Here is a 25,119-nt window from a genome sequence, read left to right as displayed (position 1 = left end):
GCTGTCATGCGGGGAAGTCCGACGCTAGAGGGTCAGGGATCCCATCATGGGGAAAAGAGAGTAGAAAGGGAAAGGATCAGGTTGAAGGGGCTGATCCATCCCTTCTGGGATCCCAGTGCAGAGGGTGCAGCCCTATGGCGTGTACCTGGCCTCCTGGTGGGAGTCTGTTTGGGGGAGGCCTGGCCTGTGATTGACCCAATCAGCAGTTGTTTGGGTCCAAAGCACGGGAGGCGGCAGGGAGGGCAGCCACCCTGCTGCTTACCGCATTGGCCATGCCGGGGTGGAGGGAGTCAGTGAAAACGCAGGCCCTGCTCGCAGCACCAACATACAAAAATAGAAACTCTGGTGGCGTGAGAAATGATTGCCCTGCCCCCACGTGAGGCACTTCCCAGTCCCAAAGCAGCGCGGGCAGCCCCGGGCTTACGGGCAGCCCCATAACAAAGCAGCAGGCCTAGCCCAGCGCATCAGTCCAAGGCGGAAAGGGGGGTGGCCGCCCACCCGTGGGATGGATGGGGACAGGGTGCTGGGTGGCTTGAGCTCCCAAGGGAGCACAGCTGAGGGGGTCTCCCGAGGGAAGAGGCTGAAGTCAGGGAGAGGAGCAATGACCCTACAATATCCCGGGTTGCAGTGACCCTACAATAACAGAGCGGGGCTCCCCCAAGCAGGCTGCACTGGAAACCTGGGGCTGAGGAGGGGGCGGCCCTACAACGACACTGCAGGCGGAGGTGATGAGAAGGGGCAGCTAACGGGGGGGGGTCTTTAATACCGGGGACCCGCCAATAGCACAGGGGGCTAATGGGGGAGGGGAATTTACAATCACGGAGGATCTGGCGCGGGCAGACCCGTCCCTCACACGGGCCCCCGCCGGGCCCCACCCCCTCGGCCGCGACCCTACAATAACAATCCCCAGGCCCTGAGGGGAGCGGGTGTCGCGAAGCCGCCGCTGCCGTAAAGCGCGGGCGGGAGCCGCAAAGCGTCCCCGGCGGAGGGAGGCGGCGCAGTAAGATGGCGGCTGGGCCCGGAGCCGGTGGCGGGGGAGCGGCTCGGGGAAGCAGGATCCCGGCCTGAGCGGGCCCGGGGCCGCCGGGAGTAGGGTCCGTCCACGTCCCCCGGAGCCGCGGCCTGAGCGGGCCCCGCTCCTGGGACCCCCGGGACAGGCCCGGCCCCGCTCCCCTCTCCCAACCGGGCCCCGGCCCGGCCCCCCTCCCCCAACCCATAGCCAGGACCCGATCCCCTCCCGGGACTGGCCTGCTCCCCTTCCCCTCCCCCAACCTATAGCCCGGCCCCGCTCCCCTAACCCTTTGCCAGAGCCCGGTCCCGCTCCTCTCCCCCTCCCAGGACAGGTCCTGCTCCTGCCCTGAACCCACTTCTCCCCTCTCCCGTGCAGGCCCAGGGTTCCCAGCCATTAGAACCAAGGCCTCCCTCACCCCCTGCTCGGGCTCGTCCTCTGTGGTTAGGGGATTGCTCCTGGATCTTCCATCCCCAGTGCTGGTGCCTGGCGACCCAACCCAGCCTGCACCTGCCCAGCTTTCCTTTCCTGGCCCCGCAGGGTCATGGCCATGCTCTCGCTCCCTCCCCGCTATCTGAGAAAGGCTGAACCTGCCTGATTCTCCAGGTTTAGCTTTAATGGTGCCCGGCGTATGGGGAGACTCGTGAACTGTATTTGGGGGGCAGGGAGCAGGTGTCTTTTCTGGGGTTCACCGAGGGTGTCTGTGTCGGGCCCTCGCCAGCCCACACTCTAGGCTTGCATGAAATACTCTTGCTACATTTAATCTTTAATTAAAACAAACATACATGTACTGGGAGGAATGGGGTGGATGAAGTCTGGTCTGAGCTATCTTTACTTCAGAGTAATAAGGTGCAAGAGGGTGAGATCAGTTATAAATGACACCTCTTAAATTTAAACTGTAATTTTTCTCAGTCTCTCAGCAAATCTACAGAGCCAATTTCCCAGGTGCTGCTGGGCCTGTGTGGTGGATAGAAGTAGGAAAGGTGAGTGCCTCTAAAACTGTCTTGTGTTCAGTCTAATGTATCCTAGCCTGGGGCCAGCAACTTTCTTTTCTTTTCTATTCTTCTCTGGTTTTGTTTGTTTTTTGGACTGGTGAGTAAAATATATGGGGTTTGTTGTTTTTCTAAGGTGAGTGACTAGATAAGCCTGGGCTAGTAAACTGCTCCTCATTTGCTTGAGACAGTGTTCTCTAGGAGTTAAAGCAGCAGATTGGGAATCAGGACCCCTGGGTTCTGTTTCCTTTTCTGCCACTGATTCTTCATAAGAACAAGGGAATTGCCATACAGACTCATGCCAATGGGCAGGTTAGTTCAGTATCCTGTTTCCAGCATCACCTGTAATAGATGCTTTAGAGAAAGGTGCAAGAAACCCTTTAACGGACAGCCTGGAAGAAACTTCCAATGAACGGGTTATACCATAACCCCAGTAATTTGGCTTATGTTGTGCAGCAGCAGGGCTTATATATATGTATCCTTTTCTTATCCTGTGTAATGTAACTGGATGTTATCCATGTAAGTGTTTAATCTTATTTATTATCCTACTGAGCTTTTGTCCACAGTGATTTCTTGTGGCAATGAATTCCGTGTGTTAATTGTGCTGTTTGTTTTTAAGTTTTAAACATGTTGCCTTTTATCCGAATTGGATATCCCTTTCTTGTAATGACTCTAGAAATGGGAAATAGTATTACCTTATCTCCTTCTGTGCTATTTCTTAGTTTGTGTCTCTGTCGTGTCTCTTCTTATTTATCTTCCTTAAAGTAAGGAGTTGTCAACTTTTAGAAAGCTGCACTGCTATAACCAGACCGGTATAGTTAAATAGGTACAACTGCCCTCCCCCTCCAAATGGGCACAGTTCTAGCAATAAAGGTACTGATACTAGTATAACTCTCCTCCTATGAGAACAGGGAGTAACGTACCGGTGTATATGCCACCTTTATAGGTGCATATATTGCATTTATGCTAGGTCTTCTACCTGAATGACTAGCTAATACAAAATCACATCCCTAAGTGACGTAGTTCTACTAGTAAAGCTTACAAGTATAGATAGACTAGGTTTATGAGTCCCAGTCTTTTCATTCTCCCTTCGTATGGAAATCTTTCCATGCCTCTGATCACTCTCACCTACCTATCTTAGAACTTCCTGAAATAAGGTGGCCAGAAATGAGCACAGTAACCCAGGTGAAGGGGGTCCCATTGACTTCTCAATAGCTTTATGATATTTGCTGTCTTGTTGCCTGTACGTCAGTACACACTAGAGTTTTTTTTTTTGTTTTTTTTGACAGCATTGCACGTTGAAGTGTCCAAAAATGATGCCCAAGTCTCTTTCCTGAGTGGCTAATTAATTAAGGCCTGGTATGCACTTGACAGTTTGGCCAATCTTTTTTTTGGTTAGAGGGGTGAATTTTTTTCACTGAAATCACTGTATCCACACAAGCTCTTTTGCAGGTATAAAAGTGATTTATACAGGTACAAATATATCTCTATGAGAAGGAGAATAGCCCTACTGAGGCTATAGCTACATTACTGAGCCTATGCTGACATAGTCCCCTAGTGTAGATGCAGTATACAATGACAGAAGGAGGCGTTCTGCCAGCATAGGAACACCACCTCCCATTAGCTGGGCTGACAGGAGCACACGCTGTTGGCATAGCTTTCCCTACACTGAGGGTTTTGTCACCATTGTTCTGTCGCTATGGTGTGTGGTTTTTTTTCTCCCCCCCCCCCGACCTAGCTATGCTAGTATAAATTTTAAGTGCCCACCAGGTGTGGGATAAAGCACCTTTATACTGTGATAACTGTGCTCTCGCTAAGGGGTTGAACTGCTTTGACTATACATGTACAGCTAAAGGGGTTCAAGCCTTGTTTGTAGATAACCCATAGTATGTGTGAGTAACTCAAGGATTGTTCTTTCTAGTGTACGCTACCTTGTGTTTCACACTGAATTTCATTAGCCATCATGCTGCCCAGTTGCGTGATGTCAGGCAAATCACATCTTCTCTTCTCCTGCCAAATGGAGTCCCTGATCTCTCCAAACAGGGTGTGGGTGAACCTGAATGTGAAGGGTTCTGATTCTCTCTCTGACAAATGGGGGAGGGGGATCTCTCTCTCTTACAGTTTGGCAACACTTGAGACGTTGGTTGTGTCAAAGCCTCATTGAGTTGAATTGAGTGCCTTGGATATGGCATGTAAAGTGGTGGTGGTCATTGACCAAGGCTGTTCCATTGTGCTTCAGAACTAGCATATTGTGCAGTAATTTAAAGGTGTCCGGTTTGTGGTGGCTTTGAGGTGCTTTATCTCTAAAAGGAAAACCTTCATTTAATGGGTTATATTCTTCCCCCCCCCCCACACACACACGATTTTTAAGGAAAAAGATAGCCAAGAGCTGATTTGTGTGCCCCTCAAGAGAGGGTGAATCGAAATTAAAGTGTGTATATATTACTCAGGACACTGCCAGGTTTAAAAAAAAAATCATACAATTTTCCCAATTAAGTGCATCCCAATTAACGGAAATCTGCATGTTTTGTGTGATCTTCAGGACCTGTGTTAGCCTCATAGCTTCCCTAGTATGGGGAGGGCCTTTCTAAAAACATGCCCACTGTTGATACAACTGGTTCTGCTCTCTTGATATTAACTGCATTTGGGGCCCTAAGAGGCAGATTGCTGGTGTTTCTAACACCATCTTGATTCGATCTGCTTGTATGATATGCTGTTAAAAATGCTGGCAACCTGTCTACAGGAGAACCTGGTCCTGCACAGAGCACCATGCAAGAGGACATCTGGGCTCATGCAGTTCTCTCTGCAGAATCGTGTCTTAAGGCTTCCAGTGTTGCTAACATTTGGAGATCTTTAGAAAATGTTCCTGTTATAAATAGGATATTGATAGTGAATGGCAATGACTGATGACTAATCAGTACAGGATTGGCATAACCTTTGCTTAACAGTCAGCTCATTTAGCTAGTGCCACTAGGGTAAGTGGCCTTTATCCAGGTTTTCCATGGGTATGACTTTCTATTGAACCTCTGGTTAGTTAATATAGAAAATAACAAATAAAAATGTGTGTTTGGGATGGGTGGGGGAAACGAGGAGATTTGCATAGTGGTAGCACTTAGGGTCCCCAGTCGTAGATCAGGATCCTGTTGTGCTAGGTGCTGGACAAACACATCAAAAAGGTGGTTCCTGCCTTGAAGAGCTGACAAGCTCAAGTAATGTGTATCAACACAATAACGGATTTCCAGTCTCTTCAGGCTTTTTGATAAAGTCTCATCACTTAACTGAGATCAGACTCTACTGGGAAGGCTCAACTAAGAGAGGTCTTCTGTAGTTGAGAAACAAAGTCCCCTTGAGTTTACTGAATTGCTTCTTTTTATGTGTCAGAGGCAGCATTTGTCTCGTGGAAGAGGCCCCAAACAGGTAGTCAGAGGACTTTGTTTCAACTCCCAGTTCTGTCACTGACTTGCTCTGACATTGGGCAAGTCACTTCCCCTCTCTGTGCGTCTGGTTCCCCGTCTTACAGATGGGCGTAATGATACTCATCCGTCTCCGCAACACACTGACATCTGTGGATGGAAGGTGCCATGGAAGTACAGTTTTTAAAACTAAAAGGATTTCCTAAGCATCTAATGTGCTCTCTCCTCTGGGTAGGCAGTAAAACTAAAATAAACAGCATCCATGGAAGTATTAAGTCTGGTCAGTTTCACTGTCAGGTTCTCATGCACTAGGACAGTATAAATCCCCATCACTCTAAGGCAAGGCTTAAGACCAATCAAATTATTTTCATTGAAATTAAAATAAAATCATGTAAATATCAGTTGACATCCCCATCCCTCTTATTTCTGAATTATTTTTGTAATACTGAGGGACAGTGTTGTATGAGTTGTAGCTGGGAGAACTTGGGAAAGAGAATGAACAGTAGCTGTCTGGCTGGAATGCCATTAGCTGCTCTGCTGGCTGGCCTAGGAGCTATGCCCTAGAAAAGAATGATGGTGGAGAGTTATGGCAGAGAGCTGGCATGGGGTTGGGGCTCCAGCCCTGTGCCTTAACCACAAGACTAATTTTCTCCTCCACGATCCATTTATTAGCATTTGGTAACATGGAAACCCCTCTTCTGGTGAGCATAGCAGTATTCCTTCTGCATGGTGTAAGTGCAGGATGTGGGGAATCCTCAAGTTTTTAATGGATTCACCCTAAACCTGTGGTTTTCGTACTATGTTGTTGGGTTTCGCATATTTCACACATCTGAAATGTAACTGAATGCTCAATAGTAGAATGTGTCCTTTGGAAGGTGGGGGTCCCCGCAGGGCTAGCTGCAGCTATCTACTGAGAGTCCGAGTGCTGCCTTTTTTGACATACTCCTAGAGTGGCATGTTGGGATGAAAGGATTATTAGGCTGTGTAAGATCTTGATCAAGTTACATTTTGGGCCTAAATCACCTGATGACAGTCTCTGTACTTAAAGGAGCACTGTCTGAGGTTGCCATACTCCAGTACTTAGGAGAAAACCCTGCTTAAATATAGGAGCCTCAAGTGAACAAATACAAGGCGGTGAGAGTGTACAAGAGATCCAGTGTATGCCAATACATAGGGTTGTGTTCACAACAGTGATCTGTCTGCAAAGACCCATGGGGTTTTCGCTGTCTGGTAAAGCAGACTGAAATCAGGATGACCCTGAAGGTAGGGAGTCTTTAGTAGACCAGAGAAAAGCCTGACATTTTTCATACTGCTGCCCTATCTCCACAGCCATCGTGCCTGTGCAGCTTGGTCCAAATGTGGCTGCAATACTGTGTGTTCTGGCAGAGCTAGTCCATTAGTGTGTTTATAGCTACATATCCATTATAATAATGGATTGTTCAGTAACTAAGGAGCTATAAATATCAATTCAACACTCTTAAAAATGGGTTGGTGTGCAGTATTTTAATCCTGTTGTTGGACTTTGTATTGCATACAACTGAAGTGTAATTGAGTGACAATCGTCACTTGCAAGGTGGGGGCTAACTGGCTTCCTACTGTTGGACACTACTAGATTGTAGACTTCAGAAGAGTGCAAGTATGTCTGATATAAAACAGAACACATGCCAACTTGCACACAATATCATTTGATTGGAACTAGGAATCTGCCTTCTGGAAAGAGCTTACAACGTGCCTTGCATCCTGTTTTCTCAATTTTAAAAATATCGGGTAGATGTTGTTCATAGTGGTACTGGGGCCTTCAGCCCACAACTTCTATTCTAGTTAATGGAGCTTGTGGCTAATGCCACCGCACTACTTCAAAAATCTCCCCCATCACCTTTCAATGGGGTGATCTCAAAGTGCTTAAGCCTCAACTTGGTGAACTAGGCATCATCCCTGTTTGACGACTGGGGCGCTCAAGGCACAGGGCCAGGAGGTGACTGCAGCAGAGCTAGGAATAAAATCCAGTTCTCAACTCCCAGTCTTGTGCCTTAACCACAAGACTAATTTTCTTTTTCACGATCCATTTATTAGCATTTGGTAACATGGAAACCCTTCTTCTGGTGAGCATAGCAGTATTCCTTCTGCATGGTGTAAGTGCAGGATGTGGGGAATCCTCGAGTTTTTAATGGATTCACCCTAAACTTACAACACTTGACATAGATCTTCTAGAAGCTATCCAGTGGTAATGGTTCACTTACTGGGAGCTGGGCTGGAATTGAGGGCATCCCAGAAGTGAAAGACTCCTGCTCATCTTTAACAAGCAGTAGGTTAAGGGAGGAAGGATGATCTCTTGTCTAAAACACAAACGCTAGATATTCCATGCTCTGGGTCTTTTACTGACTTTGGGCCATGTCCCTTCAGCTCTCTTTGCCTTTTTCTCCACCTGTGTACAATGGGGCTAATATGTGCCACACAAGGCAGTTGGGGGGCTAAATTCAGTGACCCTTGTAGAGTGTGTACACATCCTTGGATGGCAGGTATTGGAGGGTGAATGCTCTTTCACTGAGGGCCTGGTGTGGGAGGGATGTCTAAAAGAGTTTCCCATGTGTTGCAGCATCATGTGCATTGTTACCTGCCTGTGTAATTACTGTTCCTTCAGCATCAGAGATCTGCATGGGGCTCACCCAGCCAGAGGCTGTTCTAAAGCTGGCAGTGTTTAGGGGAACAAGGTGTGGTACATTAACGTCTTCCTGCACATTGTGGTTTGACCCTTGGCTTCCTTGCATTGGGAGGCTTACTGGCTTTGAATAGAATCTAGGTATTGTGCTGGGCAGGGCCCTGGCATTGCTGCCTGGCAGTGGAATCTAGTGTATGGCGATATATGTGGTATTGGAGCCTGCTGGGGAGACGGCATCTCTTCAGCTTAACAGGAAGAGGAGATCGTCTGTCTGTAATTAAAAGGTAGGTGGTTCAGGTTTAATTGAGGATCCTGGTGTCTGTACATGGGGGCCCAGAGTGTAAGCTCTTTCGGGCAGGAGTTGCATCTTTCTGTGTGTTTGTAGGACACCAACTCTGATCTGATGCTCTGGGCACTACTGGAATGCAAATAATACATAGCTGATCTACCGAGACAGTATGCTTAGTCCCTGTCAGGTCAGGGAACAAGTGAGTGCTTTCCCTTAATGACAGTTTCCCCCACCTAATTTCTGGTCTAGCCATGTAATCTGCGGGATCCCAAGCTGTTAGAAGTGTGTGTGTTGGAGTGGGAGCAGAACAGGAGTTGCTTTCCCTTCTGGCTCCACTAATAGAGAGCAAGACTTGTTTGGGATGCTGGGCCCCAGGTGCCCGCTTAAGCTCCTGCCTGTAGAGCTGGTTTTAGAGTGTTGCATTGGTGGGTTTCCTAGTGTCCAGCCAGTACTCAGCTGGAAGGATCGTGCTGTGTTGCAGGGATCGAGAAGGCGTTGCACGCTGGTGTGAAGGGATATCTTCAAGTCTCTGACAGGGCGCTGGGGACATCAGCCCTTGGGCATTTGAAAGCTAGTGTAATTACCACCTTCAGATGTGTAGAGTACAAAGTTTTGAGTAGCCTAACGTTTCGGTTCCCCCAACTCTCTGGAGACTGAAGAGTTCCTTAGATCTATAGGTTTCAGAGTAGCAGCCGTGTTAGTCTGTATCCGCAAAAAGAAAAGGAGGACTTGTGGCACCTTAGAGACTAACAAATTTATTTGAGCATAAGCTTTTGTGAGCTACAGCTCACTTCATCGGATGCATTCAGTGGAAAATACAGTGGGGAGATTTATATACATAGAGAACGTGAAACAATGGGCGTTACCATACACGCTGTAACGAGAATGATCAGGTAAGGTGAGCTATTACCATCAGGAGAGCCAGCGGGCAGGGGAGGAACCTTTTGTAGTGATGATCAAGGTGGGCAATTTCCAGCAGTTGACAAGAACATCTGAAACGCCCATTGTTTCATGTTCTCTATGTATATAAATCTCCCCACTGTATTTTCCACTGAATGCATCCGATGAAGGTCAGTTCCCAGACTGCTGCGCTTGGCATCACAGCATGGGGAGTAGATGGCCAGCCCTCTGTGGAGAAAGAGGTGGTTAGGGACTATTTAGAAAAGCTGGACGTGCACAAGTCCATGGGGCTGGACGAGTTGCATCCGAGAGTGCTGAAGGAATTGGCGGCTGTGATTGCAGAGCCATTGGCCATTATCTTTGAAAACTCGTGGTGAACGGGGGAAGTCCCAGATGACTGGAAAAAGGCTAATGTAGTGCCAATCTTTAAAAAGGGGAAGGAGGAGGATCCTGGGAACTACAGGCCAGTCAGCCTCACCTCAGTCCCTGGAAAAATCATGGAGCAGGTCCTCAAAGAATCAATCCTGAAGCACTTGCATGAGAGGAAAGTGATCAGGAACAGTCAGCATGGATTCACCAAGGGAAGGTCATGCCTGACTAATCTAATCGCCTTCTATGATGAGATTACTGGTTCTGTGGATGAAGGGAAAGCAGTGGATGTATTGTTTCTTGACTTTAGCAAAGCTTTTGACACGGTCTCCCACAGTATTCTTGTCAGCAAGTTAAAGAAGTATGGGCTGGATGAATGCACTATAAGGTGGGTAGAAAGTTGGCTAGATTGTCGGGCTCAACGGGTAGTGATCAATGGCTCCATGTCTAGTTGGCAGCTGGTGTCAAGTGGAGTGCCCCAAGGGTCGGTCCTGGGGCCGGTTTTGTTCAATATTTTCATAAATGATCTGGAGGATGGTGTGGATTGCACTCTCAGCAAATTTGCGGATGATACTAAACTAGGAGGAGTGGTAGATATGCTGGAGGGTAGGGATAGGATACAGAGGGACCTAGAAAAATTGGAGGATTGGGCCAAAAGAAATCTGAGGCTCAATAAGGATAAGTGCAGGGTCCTGCATTTAGGATGGAAGAACCCAATGCACCGCTACAGACTAGGGACCGAATGGCTAGGCAGCAGTTCTGCGGAAAAGGACCTAGGGGTGACAGTGGACGAGAAGCTGGATATGAGTCAGCAGCGTGCCCTTGTTGCCAAGAAGGCCAATGGCATTTTGGGATGTATAAGTAAGGGCATAGCGAGCAGATCAAGGGACGTGATCGTTCCCCTCTATTCGACATTGGTGAGGCCTCATCTGGAGTACTGTGTCCAGTTTTGGGCCCCACACTTCAAGAAGGATGTGGATAAATTGGAGAGAGTCCAGCGAAGGGCAACAAAAATGATTAGGGGTCTGGAACACATGAGTTATGAGGAGAGGCTGAGGGAACTGGGATTGTTTAGTCTGAGAAGAGAAGAATGAGGGGGGATTTGATAGCTGCTTTCAACTACCTGAGAGGTGGTTCCAGAGAGGATGGCTCTAGACTATTCTCAGTGGGAGGAGAGGACACGGAGTAATGGTCTCAAGTTGCAGTGGGGGAGGTTTAGGTTGGATATTAGGAAAAACTTTTTCACTAGGAGGGTGGTGAAACACTGGAATGCGTTACCTAGGGAGGTGGTAGAATCTCCTTCCTTAGTTTTTAAGGTTAGGCTTGACAAAGCCCTGGCTGGGATGATTTAATTGGGGATTGGTCCTGCTTTGAGCAGGGGGTTGGACTAGATGACCTCCTGAGGTCCCTTCCAACCCTGATATTCTATGAAGTGAGCTGTAGCTCACAAAAGCTTATGCTCAGATAAATTTGTTGGATCTATACTTTACTCCATTGGCCGAGTGAGCATCCTAGGTGTAAGGAGCTGTTGCCCTCATTCCAGTGAGACCTGAGTTGGTGGATAACAAAGATCCCATGATGCTTTCTTCCACAGTCAGGATATTTTCCCAGATTCATGGCCAGTTTCATCACTTAAATCTTTCTAATCCCAGTGTGGCATTTAAAGACCAGAGCTGCTAATTGTATTCTCCCTGCAATTTCAGGTGAATATGACTGCCTCCTTCCCTCAATAATGACAGGTTTCAGAGTAACAGCCGTGTTAGTCTGTATTCGCAAAAAGAAAAGGAGTAATTGTGGCACCTTAGAGACTAACCAATTTATTTGAGCATGAGCTACAGCTCACTTCATCGGATGAATGAATCGGATGCATCCGATGAAGTGAGCTGTAGCTCACGAAAGCTCATGCTCAAATAAATTGGTTAGTCTCTAAGGTGCCACAAGTACTCCTTTTCTTTTTCCTTCCCTCAAGCTGTTCTACAGTGTTGCTGTAGATTGGTAAACAGCTGCCATGTTTTACCCCAGAGGTGGTTGCGTTCCATTAGGTAGGGAAGTAATTTCTTTCTCCCCTGGAGGCTTGTTTTCTCTGGATGCCAGTTAACTCAGGGGAGTGAACACCTTTGTAAAGGCCAGTCCGGACATTCCCAAATGTTTGTTCCAAGGATACATGGTTGTCTACCCTAAGCCAGTGGTTCTCAACCTGTGGCCCACAGATCCTTGGGGGTCCACAGACTCTGTCTAAGGGATCAGAAGAAGCTTGTCATTACTCCAGAACAGTGGTTTTCAACCTCTAGTCTGTGGACTAATATTTCCAAAGGGGTCTACACCTCCATTTGAAAATTTTTAGGGGTCCACAGATGAAAAAAGGTTGAGATCCACTGCCCTAAGCTGATCCCTGTGGGCAAACTACAAACGCTGATAGCTGGGGAATATCCAGACTAGCCTTTAGAAATGTTAGCTACTCAGTGATGTTAATAAAAAGTCTCATGTAGACACACTCTGTATAAAAGAGGCTATTAAATAGGACTAATGGGGAAAAATGGGTTAAAATACCTACCTCCCTCCCAGCTTTTTACTCTGTGCTGCTTCTCTTTTGTATATGGAGAGTTTACAACTTCTTGCCCAATGCGGGAGAACCCCCTGAGGATTAGGGCAGGTCTACACTTAAAATGCTGCTATAGCACTTAAGTGAAGATGCTCCTATGCTGGCAGGAGAGCTTCTCCTGTCAGCGTAGTTAATCCACCTCCCCGAAAGGTGATAGCTATGTTGATGGTAGAAGTTCTCGTGTTGACATTGTGCTGTCTACATGCGGGGTTAGGTTGATATAAATCCACACCTATGAGCGATATAGTGATCCCAATATAGGTCTGTAGTGTAGATCTGGCCTTAGTCCTTGGCTGTCTTCTTTCTGGGCCATCTCATTGCATTTATCCCAACTCTCTTCCCCCTGCTGGCTTCTGCTCATCTAGGCTCAAACTCTTTTCTCCTGAACCCCTGAGAGGCTACAGCTGTCCTTTGGTAGAGTCAGAGGTAGGAAACAGTGCTCTCTCTAACTGCTTTGTTAGGCCAGGGATCCTGGTAGTCACCTTTGACCTGAGCAGCTTTCCTCCTCTGTCAAGGTTCCTTCCTCACTCTGAACTCTAGCGTACAGATATGGGGACCTGCATGAAAGACCCCCCTAAGCTTATTCTTATCAGCTTAGGTTAAAAACTTCCCCAAGGTACAAACTTTGCCTTGTCCTTGAACCCTATGCTGTCACCACCAAGCGTCTTGAACAAAGAACAGGGAAAGAGACCACTTGGAGACGTCTTCCCCCAAGCCCTACACCCCCTTTCCTGGGGAAGGCTTGATAAGAATCCTCACCAGTTTGTACAGGTGAACACAGACCCAAACCCTTGGATCTTAAGAACAATAAAAAATCAATCAGGTTATTAAAGAGAATTTTAATTAAAGAAAAGGTAAAAGAATCACCTCTGTAAAATCAGGATGGTAAATACCTTACAGGCTAATCAGATTCAAAACATAGAGAATCCCTCTAGGCAAAACCTTAAGTTACAAAAAGACACACAAACAGGAATATACATTCCCTCCAGCATAGCTTATTTTACCAGCCATTAAACAAAAGGAAATCTAGTTTATTTTCTAGCTAGATTACTTACTAACTTAGCAGGAGTTGTAAGGCTTGCATTTCTGATCTGTTCCTGGCAAAAGCATCCCACAGACAGCCAAACCCTTTGTTACCCCCCCTGCCTCCTCCAGATTTGAAAGTATCTTGTCCCCTCATTGGTCATTTTGGGTCAGGTGCCAGTGAGGTTATCTTGGCTTCTTAACTCTGTACAGGTGAAAGGGTTTTGCCTCTGGCCAGGAGGGATTTTATAGCACTGTATACAGAAAGGTGATTACCCTTCCCTTTTATATTTGACATCCTCTATCACCCTTCTCTCCATATGGTCACTGGAGCAGGGTCAGGACTCTTTACCTTGGCTGTGTGTCTGCAGAGCTACACTTCAGAGCAATCTGTTTCCCTTTCCTGGGAAAAGGCGCTTGAATGCTGCACCTTCCCGCTGCTCCATGGGATTAGTTTGAGGGCGGATTGGCTAGAACAGCGTGAGCATATAGTATTGTGGCCTTTGGGAACCGGATGGAGCATCAGAGTGCAAAGGTTCTGCTGTGGTTGGAATGTGACAGTTGATCAGAGAAGGTGGGAGTAACGGCTCCATAGGGTAATAAAGAGGGGTTGTGCCTCCAGCCAGGGGCAGCTGGGGTAGGAGACCCCAGGAGAAACCATGAGTCCTGTGAACTGAGGAAGAGCAGGCTTGGAGTGCAGGCTGGGCTAGTGCTGTGAGCTTGCAGCTCTAATGACCCACTTTAAGAAGTATGGTTCCAAAAAGGGGTCTTACATCAGCCCAGTGCACCCCATGAAACTAGGGAGAGGCAGCCCCATGGCAGATCCTCTGCCCATTGCCTCAGCACAGATATGTCTGAGCCACCAGCTTGCATATGTGAGGGGAGGGATGGTTCTCTAGTAGTTGGAACATAGAAATCCTCCTGATGCCTGACTGGGTTTTATTTCCAGCTCTGCTGTCTGGGTGTTGTGGCCTTGAGAGTGATGCCCTCTCTTTATGGGTGGGCATACGGGAGCTCAGGTGTTAGTGAAGACTGCTTTTTGTAAATTGCTTTGAGGGCCTTGAGTGGAAGGGGCTATACATGGCTCAGGTGCAACTAACAGAGCTTTGAGTAAAACTTGATTGATCACCTGGAAGTGAGAGTGGAGATTATACCATGTATTGGGACTTAAAAGTGGTTATACCACATGTGGAGACAAGAACCATGTGGTAAACTATATTGACCATGCACCGTCAACCATTTCACCTGTCTGTTTGCCCATCCCCACTGACTCAAGCCACTGATGGGTAGCATTCAGTCCTAAACCTTGAATCTGTCTCTGGTCCTGTATTTCACAAACAGTTATGTCTTCTAATGGCCACTTCCCCTTCCTTGCAGTGGTGTAAGGCATTGGTTTATGCCCTTTTCAGGCTGGACTGAACAACATTACTCTGCATACTGAAAAGCTCTTTCAGAGGCTGTTAGAACTAGAGTGGCTGTCTTCTCCCACGAATGCCTCTGGAGCTGGACTCGTGGTCCAAAGGCATCCCTCTCTAGCTTTACAGAGGGGATGTGAAAATGAGTGCTAGTAAAAACTTCCTATAGAATGTGTGGCTTAAATAGAATACATGATGGCATGTGTCTAAGGGTCTGACACTCATTTGGGGTGACCTATGTGGCGCCGTTGTGTCCATCTCAATGTCCGTAGAGCAAACCTGTATTCCACACAATTGTGTACTACAGAGAAGTAAGTAAAGTAGCTTCCATCACTAAATCTTTCCAATGTGATGGCTACCTGCCCATAACAGATAAAAGTGCCAGCATGTTAAATGAAGAGTAGCAGCCCCCTGATGCTGACAGATGATGTCTTTAGGCATCCGTTAAAGCCATTCCTTTCTGCAGGCTCCACCAAAAGTGTGTCCCTGCTAATGATCTACTTTCTGGAATAACTTGGAGTAAAGTCCCTTGTAGACCTGAGAAGACTTTGATCTGCTCTCTTTGTTTATAAGATGTTCACATCTACATATTAAGCACAAGATGTCTGTCCTTCCCAACATGAGCCCAAACTTACCTTCACACCATAAGCAAAAGACCTCTCCTCTCCTCTCCGACCTCTTGCTGCCATGCCAAAAGATGCAGCAAGCCCTGGCTTTGTCAGATCTGGGAGGCAAGGTAGACTGACATCCAGTGCCCTCCACTGACACTGCCCTGCCACGAGCCCTCAGAGAGTGCTCCATGCTTTAAACAGCTCACATCTAGTACAGCAGCTCAAGGAAGGAGAAGCATAACTTGGGCAGATAGGGTTCATGCCAGGTGCCTAGGGGTCAGTCGGCCCAGAAGAGGATAGGGATTGCTTCCAAGGAGGACAGCCAAGGAATACCCTAGTGAAGGGATTTGGTAGAACTGGCAAAAGATCTTTAGTTGCCCCTCTCGAGGATTGCAGACTAGGCCCTCCTCTGCAAAAGTTATAGTTTGCTTTCCTACTTGATCTTTGTTGAGTGCTACTGTTTAATCTCCATTATTATTATTACTGAGTTGTGTATTCAGCTCTGTACACCCAGACCCTGCCCGAAGGAGTTCCTAGTCTAAGTACATTGTAATCTCATTGTCAAGTTAAACTGTGTTTAACTGTGTATGAATCAGATAGCTAATAGCCCATTTTAGACAGGCTGACACAAAGTCTCTCCAGCTAGAGAGAATCCAGCCTGCCTTAAATACAAATCAGTTTAGAGAGGCCTCGCTTTGAACGCCTTCAACTACCTAAATGTAAAAGAGGTGGCTAATGGATACAATCTGTTTTCATCTTCACAGCAGCTGAGTTAATACTGCCAGAGGAAGCAGGAGATGGAGAGGCAAGAGGGAGCAAATCTTTCCTCCTCAGAAGTTCCTTGCTAGGCAGCTGAGTGTTTTCCACTTGTGTCCTTATTTCTTAGCTAGGTTTATAATTAGAGCAGATACAAAATAAAACAAAAAACAAAGTTTTAAGTACCCCACAGCGGCAGCTCCTGTGGCTCTTGTCCCATGGGACTAGGCCTGCCTCAGTGCAGTGGGTGTTGTGACCTGGCACACTGGGTTGCAGCACCACCCAAATTTGGCCAAGCTGTCCCTCCATTGTCTTGCTAAAATTGAGCTGTGATATGCCCTGGTGTGCCAGGTTGCAATGACGGAAGTGGGGAGCTGTCACTAGGGGATGAATGCAGGATGGGCTTGTCCCCATTCCCTCTCTCCCCTCTTCCCAGTATGGATAAAACAAAATAACATGAAATTCCTGAAAAATAAAATGAAAATTTATTTAAAAAAACTGAATTTCGATTATAATCCCCTGGGGTGGGTGAGTGAGAAGGAGTCAGATTAATTACCCAGTAATGATTGCCTTTCCTCTTGAAGTAACTTTAACTGCCAGGTTCCACAGTAATGTTCACCAAGTGGAATTGGAGATAAGCTATTAACTGGCTTTCCAATCTGCTCATTGCTTGAGAATATCATTAACAGTTTCAATGTCGAGTCCCACTCCAAAAAAACTTCCAGCTAAGATTGTTCTGGTGGTTTAACGTAATCCTTGTATGTATCATATATCCAGAAAGTTACAATAAAAGCGACACCGTCAGCTTGAAATCTGGTTAGATTAAAAATAGTTGTCATACACCTGCCCTGCCAGTTGCTGTCGTCGTGTGTTTGTGTGGTTTTTCTCTTAGTGTGCTTTTCTCCTGCCTATCCTGCGTGGAACCACCCCATGCAAACAAGGAAAATGGATTAGAAAAAACAGCCGAAACTTTTTGAAAGTGACTAATTTTTTTATGCTCAAATTGAGACTTTTAAAAGGACCCGATTTTTTTTTTTACGAAGTGCTGAGCACCCACTTCTGAAAATCTGGAGTCTCAAGTTGTGCTACCCAAAATCGAAAGTCACCATTCAGAATGCATAGACAGAAGTGACTTCTAAATTTACTACTCTTTAAAGAGCACATGGGGAAGAAGCAGAGCATTGTTTCTCTTTATTTAAAATGACCAGAATCTGTTTATTTTGTTGACATCAGTTTGAAATATTGCCCTTGTGATTCAATCTCACTGAGAGTAATCTGGGTAATACTTCACTGCTATAAAAATCCACTGAGCCAAATTCTGTCCCTTCCTGGCACTCTCTGAAATCTCACTGACTTCATTAAGCTGCAGGGGTATAAATCAGGGCAGAATTTACTGTGATATAAGAACGGCCACACTGGGTCAGACCAATGGTCCATCTCGCCCAGTATCCTGTCTTCTGACAGTGACCAATGCCAGGTGCCTCAGAAGGAATGAACAGAACAGGAAATTCTCAAGTGATCCATCCCGTCACCCATTCCCAGCTTCTGGCAAACAGAGGCTAGGGACACCATCCCTGCCCATCCTGGCTAATAACCTTTGATGGACCTATCTTCCATGAATTTATCTAGTTCTTTTTTGAACCCTGTTATAGTCATGGCCTTCACAGCATTCCCTGTCAATGAGTTCCTCAGGTTGACTGTGCATTGTGTGAAGAAATACTTCCTTTTGTTTTTTGAAACGTGCTGCCTATTAATTTCATTTGGAGGCCCCTAGTTCTTGTCTTATGAGAAGGAGTAAATAACACTTCCTTATTTACTTTCTCCTCCCCAGTCGTGATTTTACAGACCTCTATCATATCCCCTCTTAGTCGTCTCTTTTCCAAGCTGAAAAGTCAGTGTCATTAATCTCTCCTCGTAGGGAAGCTGCTCCATGCTCCTAATAATTTTTGTTGCCCTTTTCCAATTCCAGTATATTTTTTGAGATGGGGCGACCATATACAGTATTCAAGGTGTGGGCATACCATGAATTTATATATAGAGGCAATATGATATTTTCTGTCTTCTCTGTCCCCTTCTTAATGATTCCCAACATTCCATTAGCTTTTTTTGACTGCTGCTGCACATTGAGTGGATGTTTTCAGAGAACTGTCCACAAGGACTCCAAGATTTCTCTTTTGAATGGTAACAGCTAATTTAGACCCCATCATTTAATATGTACAGTTAAGATTGTTTTCCAGTGTGCATTACTTTGCATATATCAACATTGAATTTCATCTGCCATTTTATTGCCCAGTCACCCAGTAGTTTAGTGAGATCCCTTTGTAGCTTTTCGCAGTCTGCCTGCGACTTAACTATCTTGCGTAGTTTTGTATCATCTGCAGATTTTTTCCACCTCACTGTTTACTTCCTTTTCCAGGTCATTTATGAATGTTAAATAGTACTGGTTCCAGTACAGACCCCTGGGGGACACCACTGTTTACCTCTCCCCATTCTGAAAACTGACCATTTATATGTGTATTGATGACATCTAGTAGATGCTTTCACATAGATTAGTCCCAGAATTTGGTACAGTGTGTGTTTTTGCACTAGTATAAGAAATAATCTGAAGGCCCTAGGGGTATCTAGTGAAATTCATGCTTGTGAAGGATAATTTATGGAAACTGATGTTCTGTGTTTGCTCCAGTTCATGCTGCCCTGACCCTCCCCTATCAGTGTGTCTAAGCACTGACCTAGAGGTGTGACCTCGTGGATGTAGGCTGGATGGGATGGGAGTTTGTTCTCTCTAATCCATCTAATCTTTGCCTTTTCTGCTGAGACTACAGATCAGGCCAACTGAAAACTGATAGCGTGCAAAGATCCACTTGTGTTCCCAAGATCTGGATTGAGATCCACTCACTCTATGTGGGCCACAGAGCTGCCAGCAGGTGGCGGTACCCAGGGTGGAACAATTTAAATCAAGGCCATTGAAATCAATGATCCACCTTGGCAAGAACATTTGTCACTTCTGACTTTGATTGGAATTGTGACCTAGATCGTTTTTTGTTGGCGGTTGTAGGGGAGTTTATCAACTGAGCAAATAGTGCCACTGTTTTTGCAGGGTGTCCCATTGAACTATATCTGAGCTGCTGCGGAGGAGGAAGCAGGGGCTAACTGACATGATTCCCACAGCATTGTGAAACCATTGCCGAAGCAGAAAATGTGCAATATTTTTTGTGGTGCCATATTCAGGCATCACTGATGCTGATGGACAAAGTAGAGAAGTGCACAGAGCTGCATTAATTACAGGTTCCATTAACAGCACTGGAAATGGCCGATAGTAAAGAGAATACTGCCTTTTCTCGATTCTTCAGAAAATAAGAGACTCAATGCTATTTTTAAAAAAATCACTAAAATCCAGCAGGAGGGAGATATCCCTGTGGTGTAGACAAATATGATACAGTCTGCTTTGAAGTTAATGCCTAAAAGCAGTTTTACTAATTGTGGCTCGATGGAAAGATTAATATTGAATAGCTCCTTTGCCTCTAGCAGGCTGCAAACTGAAATTTCTCTGCCATGGGAAGAGCTCTGGGTGCTAGACTAAGTTTTTTTTGTTTTGTTTTGTTTTTGTTTTAACGATTAAAAATCATTTTCCCCTCAGGGAATTAACACTAAAACACTTGGCTGAAACCAGGAGGCTGGAATATTTAATTCAGGAATTGGGGTGGGGGGGAAGAACCCTGACAGGATAGCATAGCTACTACCTTGGTAACTTTCCTGTTGGGTTTTGAAGGGATTCTGGATATGCTTGGGTGAGTGGGCTTAAGATTTGCTTTAAGGAAACTAAAAGTAGCCGTTGCCAGCATGAGATCCCATGGAATGTCACTGTGGGGTAACTAAAGATCTATTCCACAATGCCCTTGGAATGGAGGGAGCTGGAAATGCTAGAGCACTATTTCTCTTTTGTTTTGGATTGATCATGTGCTCATGTAAAATTAAAATGTTCAATTAATTGAGCAATGGCAGTAAGTGTGAGGGAGCTTCCAACCTCACAGATAAGCTTCCAGTGCACTGGAGTTCCCCTGTGCTCTGGGAAAAGCATGGGAGTATAAATGAGTCCTGAAGGTCATCTTGGACTCCAGACTAGTGAGGGGGCTAAATTCTAGAGCAGTGGGCCTTTCAGTGGGAATGCCCGGTTCTCCCACTACATTTGGGTGGGAGGGATAGCTCAGTGGTTTGAGCATTGGCCTGCTAAACCCAGGGTTGTGAGTTCAATCCTTGAGGGGGCCATTTAGGGATCTGGGGCAAAAAGTGGTCCTGCTTTGAGCAGGGGTTGGACTAGATGACCTCCTGAGGTCCCTTCCAACCCAGAGATTCTATGATTATATGATTACTGAGAGCGTTTGAGGTTTGGAAGCACCTCGTGCATAGGAAGGTGTTTAGAAATCTGTGATTTGAGGTAAAAAAGCTTCTTGACTAGCTTTTGACCCTACAATCTGTGATGTCGGCACTTACTGCACCTCAAAGCTACCCTTCCTCAGCTGTATTTCAGATCTAACATGCTTAATTTTGTGATATGGGCATATGAAAGTGGTCTCTTCAGTTATGGATGGATTTTGAGTAGCTGTTGTTGCAGAGCTAATGTCAAGAACTCCTCATTCCTTTGAGTGTAGCTGGGGATCAGGAGTTGGATGGAAAGAGTTTGCCTTGTGACAAGGTACAAATGAAAGGGGAGTCAGAGGACCAAGGTGGAGAGACTAGGGAGGGTTCACATAGGGAAATATGGTGGAAGGCTTTAAGAAATTAAGCAGGTGCATTGGGTCATGGGGCCTTCGCTTCTCTGTTGGGTCAAGGCAGTATTCATGGAAGAATGCAGCTGGAGGACTGTACAGACGTGGAAATGGTTGGACGGGGGCAGAGGGGAAGAATTGTCCCCTGAGAACCAGAGCATTGCAGAAGTTATGCTTGTTAGTTTTGGACTGCAATGGTAGCAGCCATAACTGTACTATGATGTATCTTCCACTGATCTTGTGCACTAAACAGGGTCAGTATTTGAGTGGGAGACATCCCAAGGAATATTTAGGTCATCTAGAAGTAAGTGTAGGTATTCTGAACCCATATCCCAACGTGGTGTAAAGGGTGCACTGTGATGCTCCAGTTATCACATATCAGAGGAGAGATAAAGCTGAGCTCCTGACCACTTGTGGATATTAACAAGTTGTGATAGGACTACCAAAGACTTTGTATGATGGCCCCAATGTTGTGGCCAAATGCCACCTTGACTGATGGCATTATGTTTCTGAAGTGTCCTCTGTAGACAGTAAACTGCTATCCAATATTGCCGTTTTTAATAATGCATAGTCACCTTCCATCCCAGAAGTGGCCAGCAAAGTTGTCCCCCTGGATAGCTTGGAGATGAGTTTGGGATCCTTTGAGGTAAAAGGAGCTATGGAATTTGGAGGCATTTATTGGGGAAATGTGGCTTCCTCCCCCAGTGTATTTGAAACTAGCACATTGGGTATAGATTCATAGATATTAAGGTCAGAAGGGACCATTATGATCATCTAGTTGGACCTCCTGCACAATGCAGGCCACAGCATCTCACCCACCCACTCCTGCAAAAAACCTCTCACCTATATCTGAGCTATTGAAGTCCTCAAATCGTGGTTTAAAGACTTCAAGGAGCAGAGAATCCTCCAGCAAGTGACCCGTGCTCCATGCTACAGATGAAGGCGAAAAACCTCCAGGGCCTCTTCCAATCTGCCCTGGAGGAAAATTCTTTCCCGACCCCAAATATGGCGATCAGCTGAACCCTGAGCATATGGGCAAGATTCACCAGCCATATCTTGATCTCTGCTAATCTAACTCTAGCAGCCTTAGAGAAAATGTTAGGGTTCTAGCCATTTTATGATGCATTTGATAGTACATGTCCTGTGATAAACAGTCCAGTGTCGTTTAAGCAGTTCTTCCCTGTTTGGGAGGTGGGTACTGTTTCTCAGTACACTGGGCCAAGCCATTGCAGTTTGCTGCGAAGGGGGGCGTTCTTCCTGGACCAAGTCTGTGTTAGAAAGCCGGGGCTTTTACGAAACAGTCTCAGGGGATCTCTCCTCTTGCTGTTGCCAGCTCTCATTTTTTTAATCTCTCAATTGCAGGTTCACCCTGAACAAAAACAAGATGTCGGATAAGGGGAGTAGCACGGAGGGAAAAACGGACATAGCCAATGGTAAGGGTAGGGGGTGAAGACCCGTTTGAGTTGTCTGCGCTTAAGGCTAGGGCTCAGTGAACAACAAGAAATTTGGGATCATTTAGTGATTGATCTGAGCACGTTCACAACCCTCTAAATTTGCCGGTTGTAAACCTTCAGATGAAGAGCTTTTAGTGTCAATTCTGGTACAAAGCAAATATTGGCTGTGGCACCAAAATGCATTTCATTAAATGAAATGAACATGGTGACCAAACAAATTCCTCTCTGAAGCGTTCCACAATGTGATTAGAGTGCTCACTGGCCCTCCATTGGCGGGTTTGGTTGTACAAGATATTGAATAGCTTTGGTTAGTGAACACCCACAAAAATGGTAGTCTGCTTATGAGCAGCAAAAGAGGCTACATTTGCCAAACAAATCACTTACCCTGTGAATTGTTCACTTAGCTCTACATAAGCTGTTGTAAAGTGATATGGGGGAAACAAATGTCCTATCTAAGCATCCTGCAACGGGGGGGACCCTCATTCTGTCCGTATATCCGTGTTTTCTCTTCCATCACTTCACTAACAAAGTTGCATTAGAATAGGATCTCTGGACCAATTTCTGGTTCCACTGAAGTCCGTGACACAACTTCCATTGGCTTCTAGAGACCCAGCATTAGGCCCTCTGTTCCTAATATCTGCTCCACTGTTGTCTCCTCCTTCAAAATCCCTGGAATCAGATGATGGCTGGATCATCTTCAGGTGGAGGAGGATCGGCAGAGAAACCCTTAAAAAGCAGAACTGGCCTTCAGATAGCCTTTGTCATGAAGAAGAGGAGTATGTCTGTGTAAGCAAGATTGTTGCCTAATGCTGTAGAGAACCCCCCCTCCCCCAGAAGCATGGCAAAGCTAGCTGTTGATTCAAATGCCAGGTAACGTCCTACATCTGCCTAAACCCTGCTCCTCTGTACATGGGAGTAGAGATTTGTTAAAACCCTTGTGCAAGGTATTGCAACGTGGGGCAGATTTCATTTGTTGCTAAATGAGTGGAGGTTACAGAATCCTGAGCTTGTTTATAGCAGTCTGTGAGCCTGTTAATAAATGCAAGAGGAAGAGGGTTAATTGTATGCTCCGGGGGAGATGGGATCCCTGAATGAAGCTGCAATTAAAAATGTAATGCATGGGAGTGAAACAATTGGCCAGAGGCTTGTTCCTGAGCTAGTGTTACCCAGAGGGATGTCCCAGTGATTTAAACATCAGGTGTAAAATACAGGGGGGTTCCTCGAATAGAACCACTGCTTTGAAAGTTCAATCTTTCAGGGAGCTAGATGTGACATAAATGGTTCTGGGTCTGTGGACCAGACTGTAACTCCACGTCTTGGTCACTCTGTGTATACGCTGGCGATCCCATGGCCCTTTGTAAGAGTAGGGATTTGGCTGGAATTTTCTCCCCCTTCTGTTGTGCTGGCCTCTACCCTGGAAGTGACTGCATTTCAGTGGTGCTTTTGGGTACATGAGAATCCTTTGATGCTATAGAGATGTGAAGTTATTTACCCTAGAATAAATCACATGGTCTGTCCTGTGCAGGGAGCTTATCCAGCAGCCCCGAAGAAATGTCTGGAGCAGAGGAGGGGCGAGAGACTTCCTCAGGCATCGAAGTAGAGGCCTCTGACCTCAGCCTGAGCCTCACTGGGGACGACGTAGGGCCCAACCGCACCAGCACAGAGAGCCGGGACACAGACACAGAGAGCTCGGGAGAGGAAAAGGACTCTGACAGTATGGATGACACAGGCCACTACTCGATCAATGAGGAGAACCAGGCCCATGACCGGTCCCACTCGGAGGAGGAGGAGGAGGAGGAAGAGGAGCAGCAGCGGTCCCGGCGGCGTGCCCAGCGCAAACGTGCCAACCACGATCAAGACTCCTCGGATGATGAGCGGGCGCTGGAGGACTGGGTGTCCTCGGAGACCACTGCTCTTCCTCCGCCCCGCTGGCAGGCTGTGCGTGCCCTCCGGGAGAGGGAGCTGGGCTTCAGCTCACGCTTTGTCTATGAGGCCTGCGGGGCCAGGGTCTTTGTGCAACGTTTCCACCTCCAGCACGGCCTAGAGGGGCATGGCGGCTGTGTCAATACCTTGCACTTTAACCAGCGTGGCACATGGCTGGCCAGCGGCAGCGATGACCTTAAGGTGGTGGTTTGGGACTGGGTCAGGAGGCAGCCGGTGCTGGAGTTTGAGAGCGGCCACAAGAGCAACGTCTTCCAGGTGAGAGGGGGAGGGGCTGAGTGTGTTGGGAGAAGCGGGTAGCTGAAGGGGCTGGTAGGGGCGTCTCCCACTCCACTTAGAAAGATGCCAAGAGCTGAGTTATTCTGCTACGTTTGTAAAGGGGTGAAAGGAACTGACCATGTTTGTGTGTTGCCAGAGCAGGTGTCTTGGTGCCAGGACTCCAGGGTCCTATTGCACCTCTGCCACTGACGTGCTGGAAGACTCTACATTAATCGCTGTACCTCAGCTTCTCCCGGATGTTAACTGGGGAGAATGCTAACTTCCCTGCTGTGTTATGAGCCCTCTTGCTCCTCTTGTAAAGGGTGTAGGTGCTGGAGACTGCAGTAGATACGTTGCATTTTTTTTTTTTTCAAAGCCCCGGCAAGTCAGCCGAGCTTTCCCTGGCAAGTGGGAGAGCCAGTGCCAGCCCAACTGAGCTTTCATAGCGTCTCTGGCTTGTACAGCTATGAAGAGCCTCCCAAAGGCAAAGTCTGCCAATAGCACCTCAACTGAGTCTGCTCTGAGCTGCTTCCCAGGGGGTTCTGAATGGCAGGAGATACTCTGGCAGTCCAGTCTGCTGCCCCTCCTTAGGGGAAGCTGGGAGCAGTGATGGAGGCAGGAGCTGTTTGTGGAGAAGGGCCTTAGGGAAGCAGCCCCCATGC

At 46.7% G+C, this 25,119-nt stretch overlaps 1 protein-coding gene across 2 annotated transcripts in view; it reads left to right on the top strand.

Annotated features, from left to right (window-relative positions):
• Window positions 1-938: 938 nt before the first annotated feature.
• DCAF8 (DDB1 and CUL4 associated factor 8) overlaps window positions 939-25,119 on the top strand; it is a 55,037-nt gene continuing 30,856 nt past the window's right edge. The window contains exons 1-4 of one of the 2 annotated variants that reach the window (XM_084613291.1): window positions 939-1,000; window positions 1,922-1,992; window positions 22,167-22,237; window positions 23,784-24,457. In XM_084613291.1, the coding sequence (XP_084469417.1) occupies window positions 22,189-22,237; window positions 23,784-24,457 (723 nt within the window). In that variant the 5' untranslated portion in view covers window positions 939-1,000; window positions 1,922-1,992; window positions 22,167-22,188. Of the gene's footprint in view, window positions 1,095-1,921; window positions 1,993-22,166; window positions 22,238-23,783; window positions 24,458-25,119 lie in introns of both variants that reach the window. The other variant, XM_084613290.1, reaches the window with a different exon arrangement.

The sequence above is a fragment of the Lepidochelys olivacea genome (genome assembly GCF_965140295.1).
Source record: "Lepidochelys olivacea isolate rLepOli2 genome assembly, chromosome: 24".
NCBI classification, from domain to species: Eukaryota; Metazoa; Chordata; order Testudines; family Cheloniidae; genus Lepidochelys; species Lepidochelys olivacea.
Note: the sequence above shows the minus strand (reverse complement) of the source record. Positions and strands in the feature narration are given on the sequence as shown.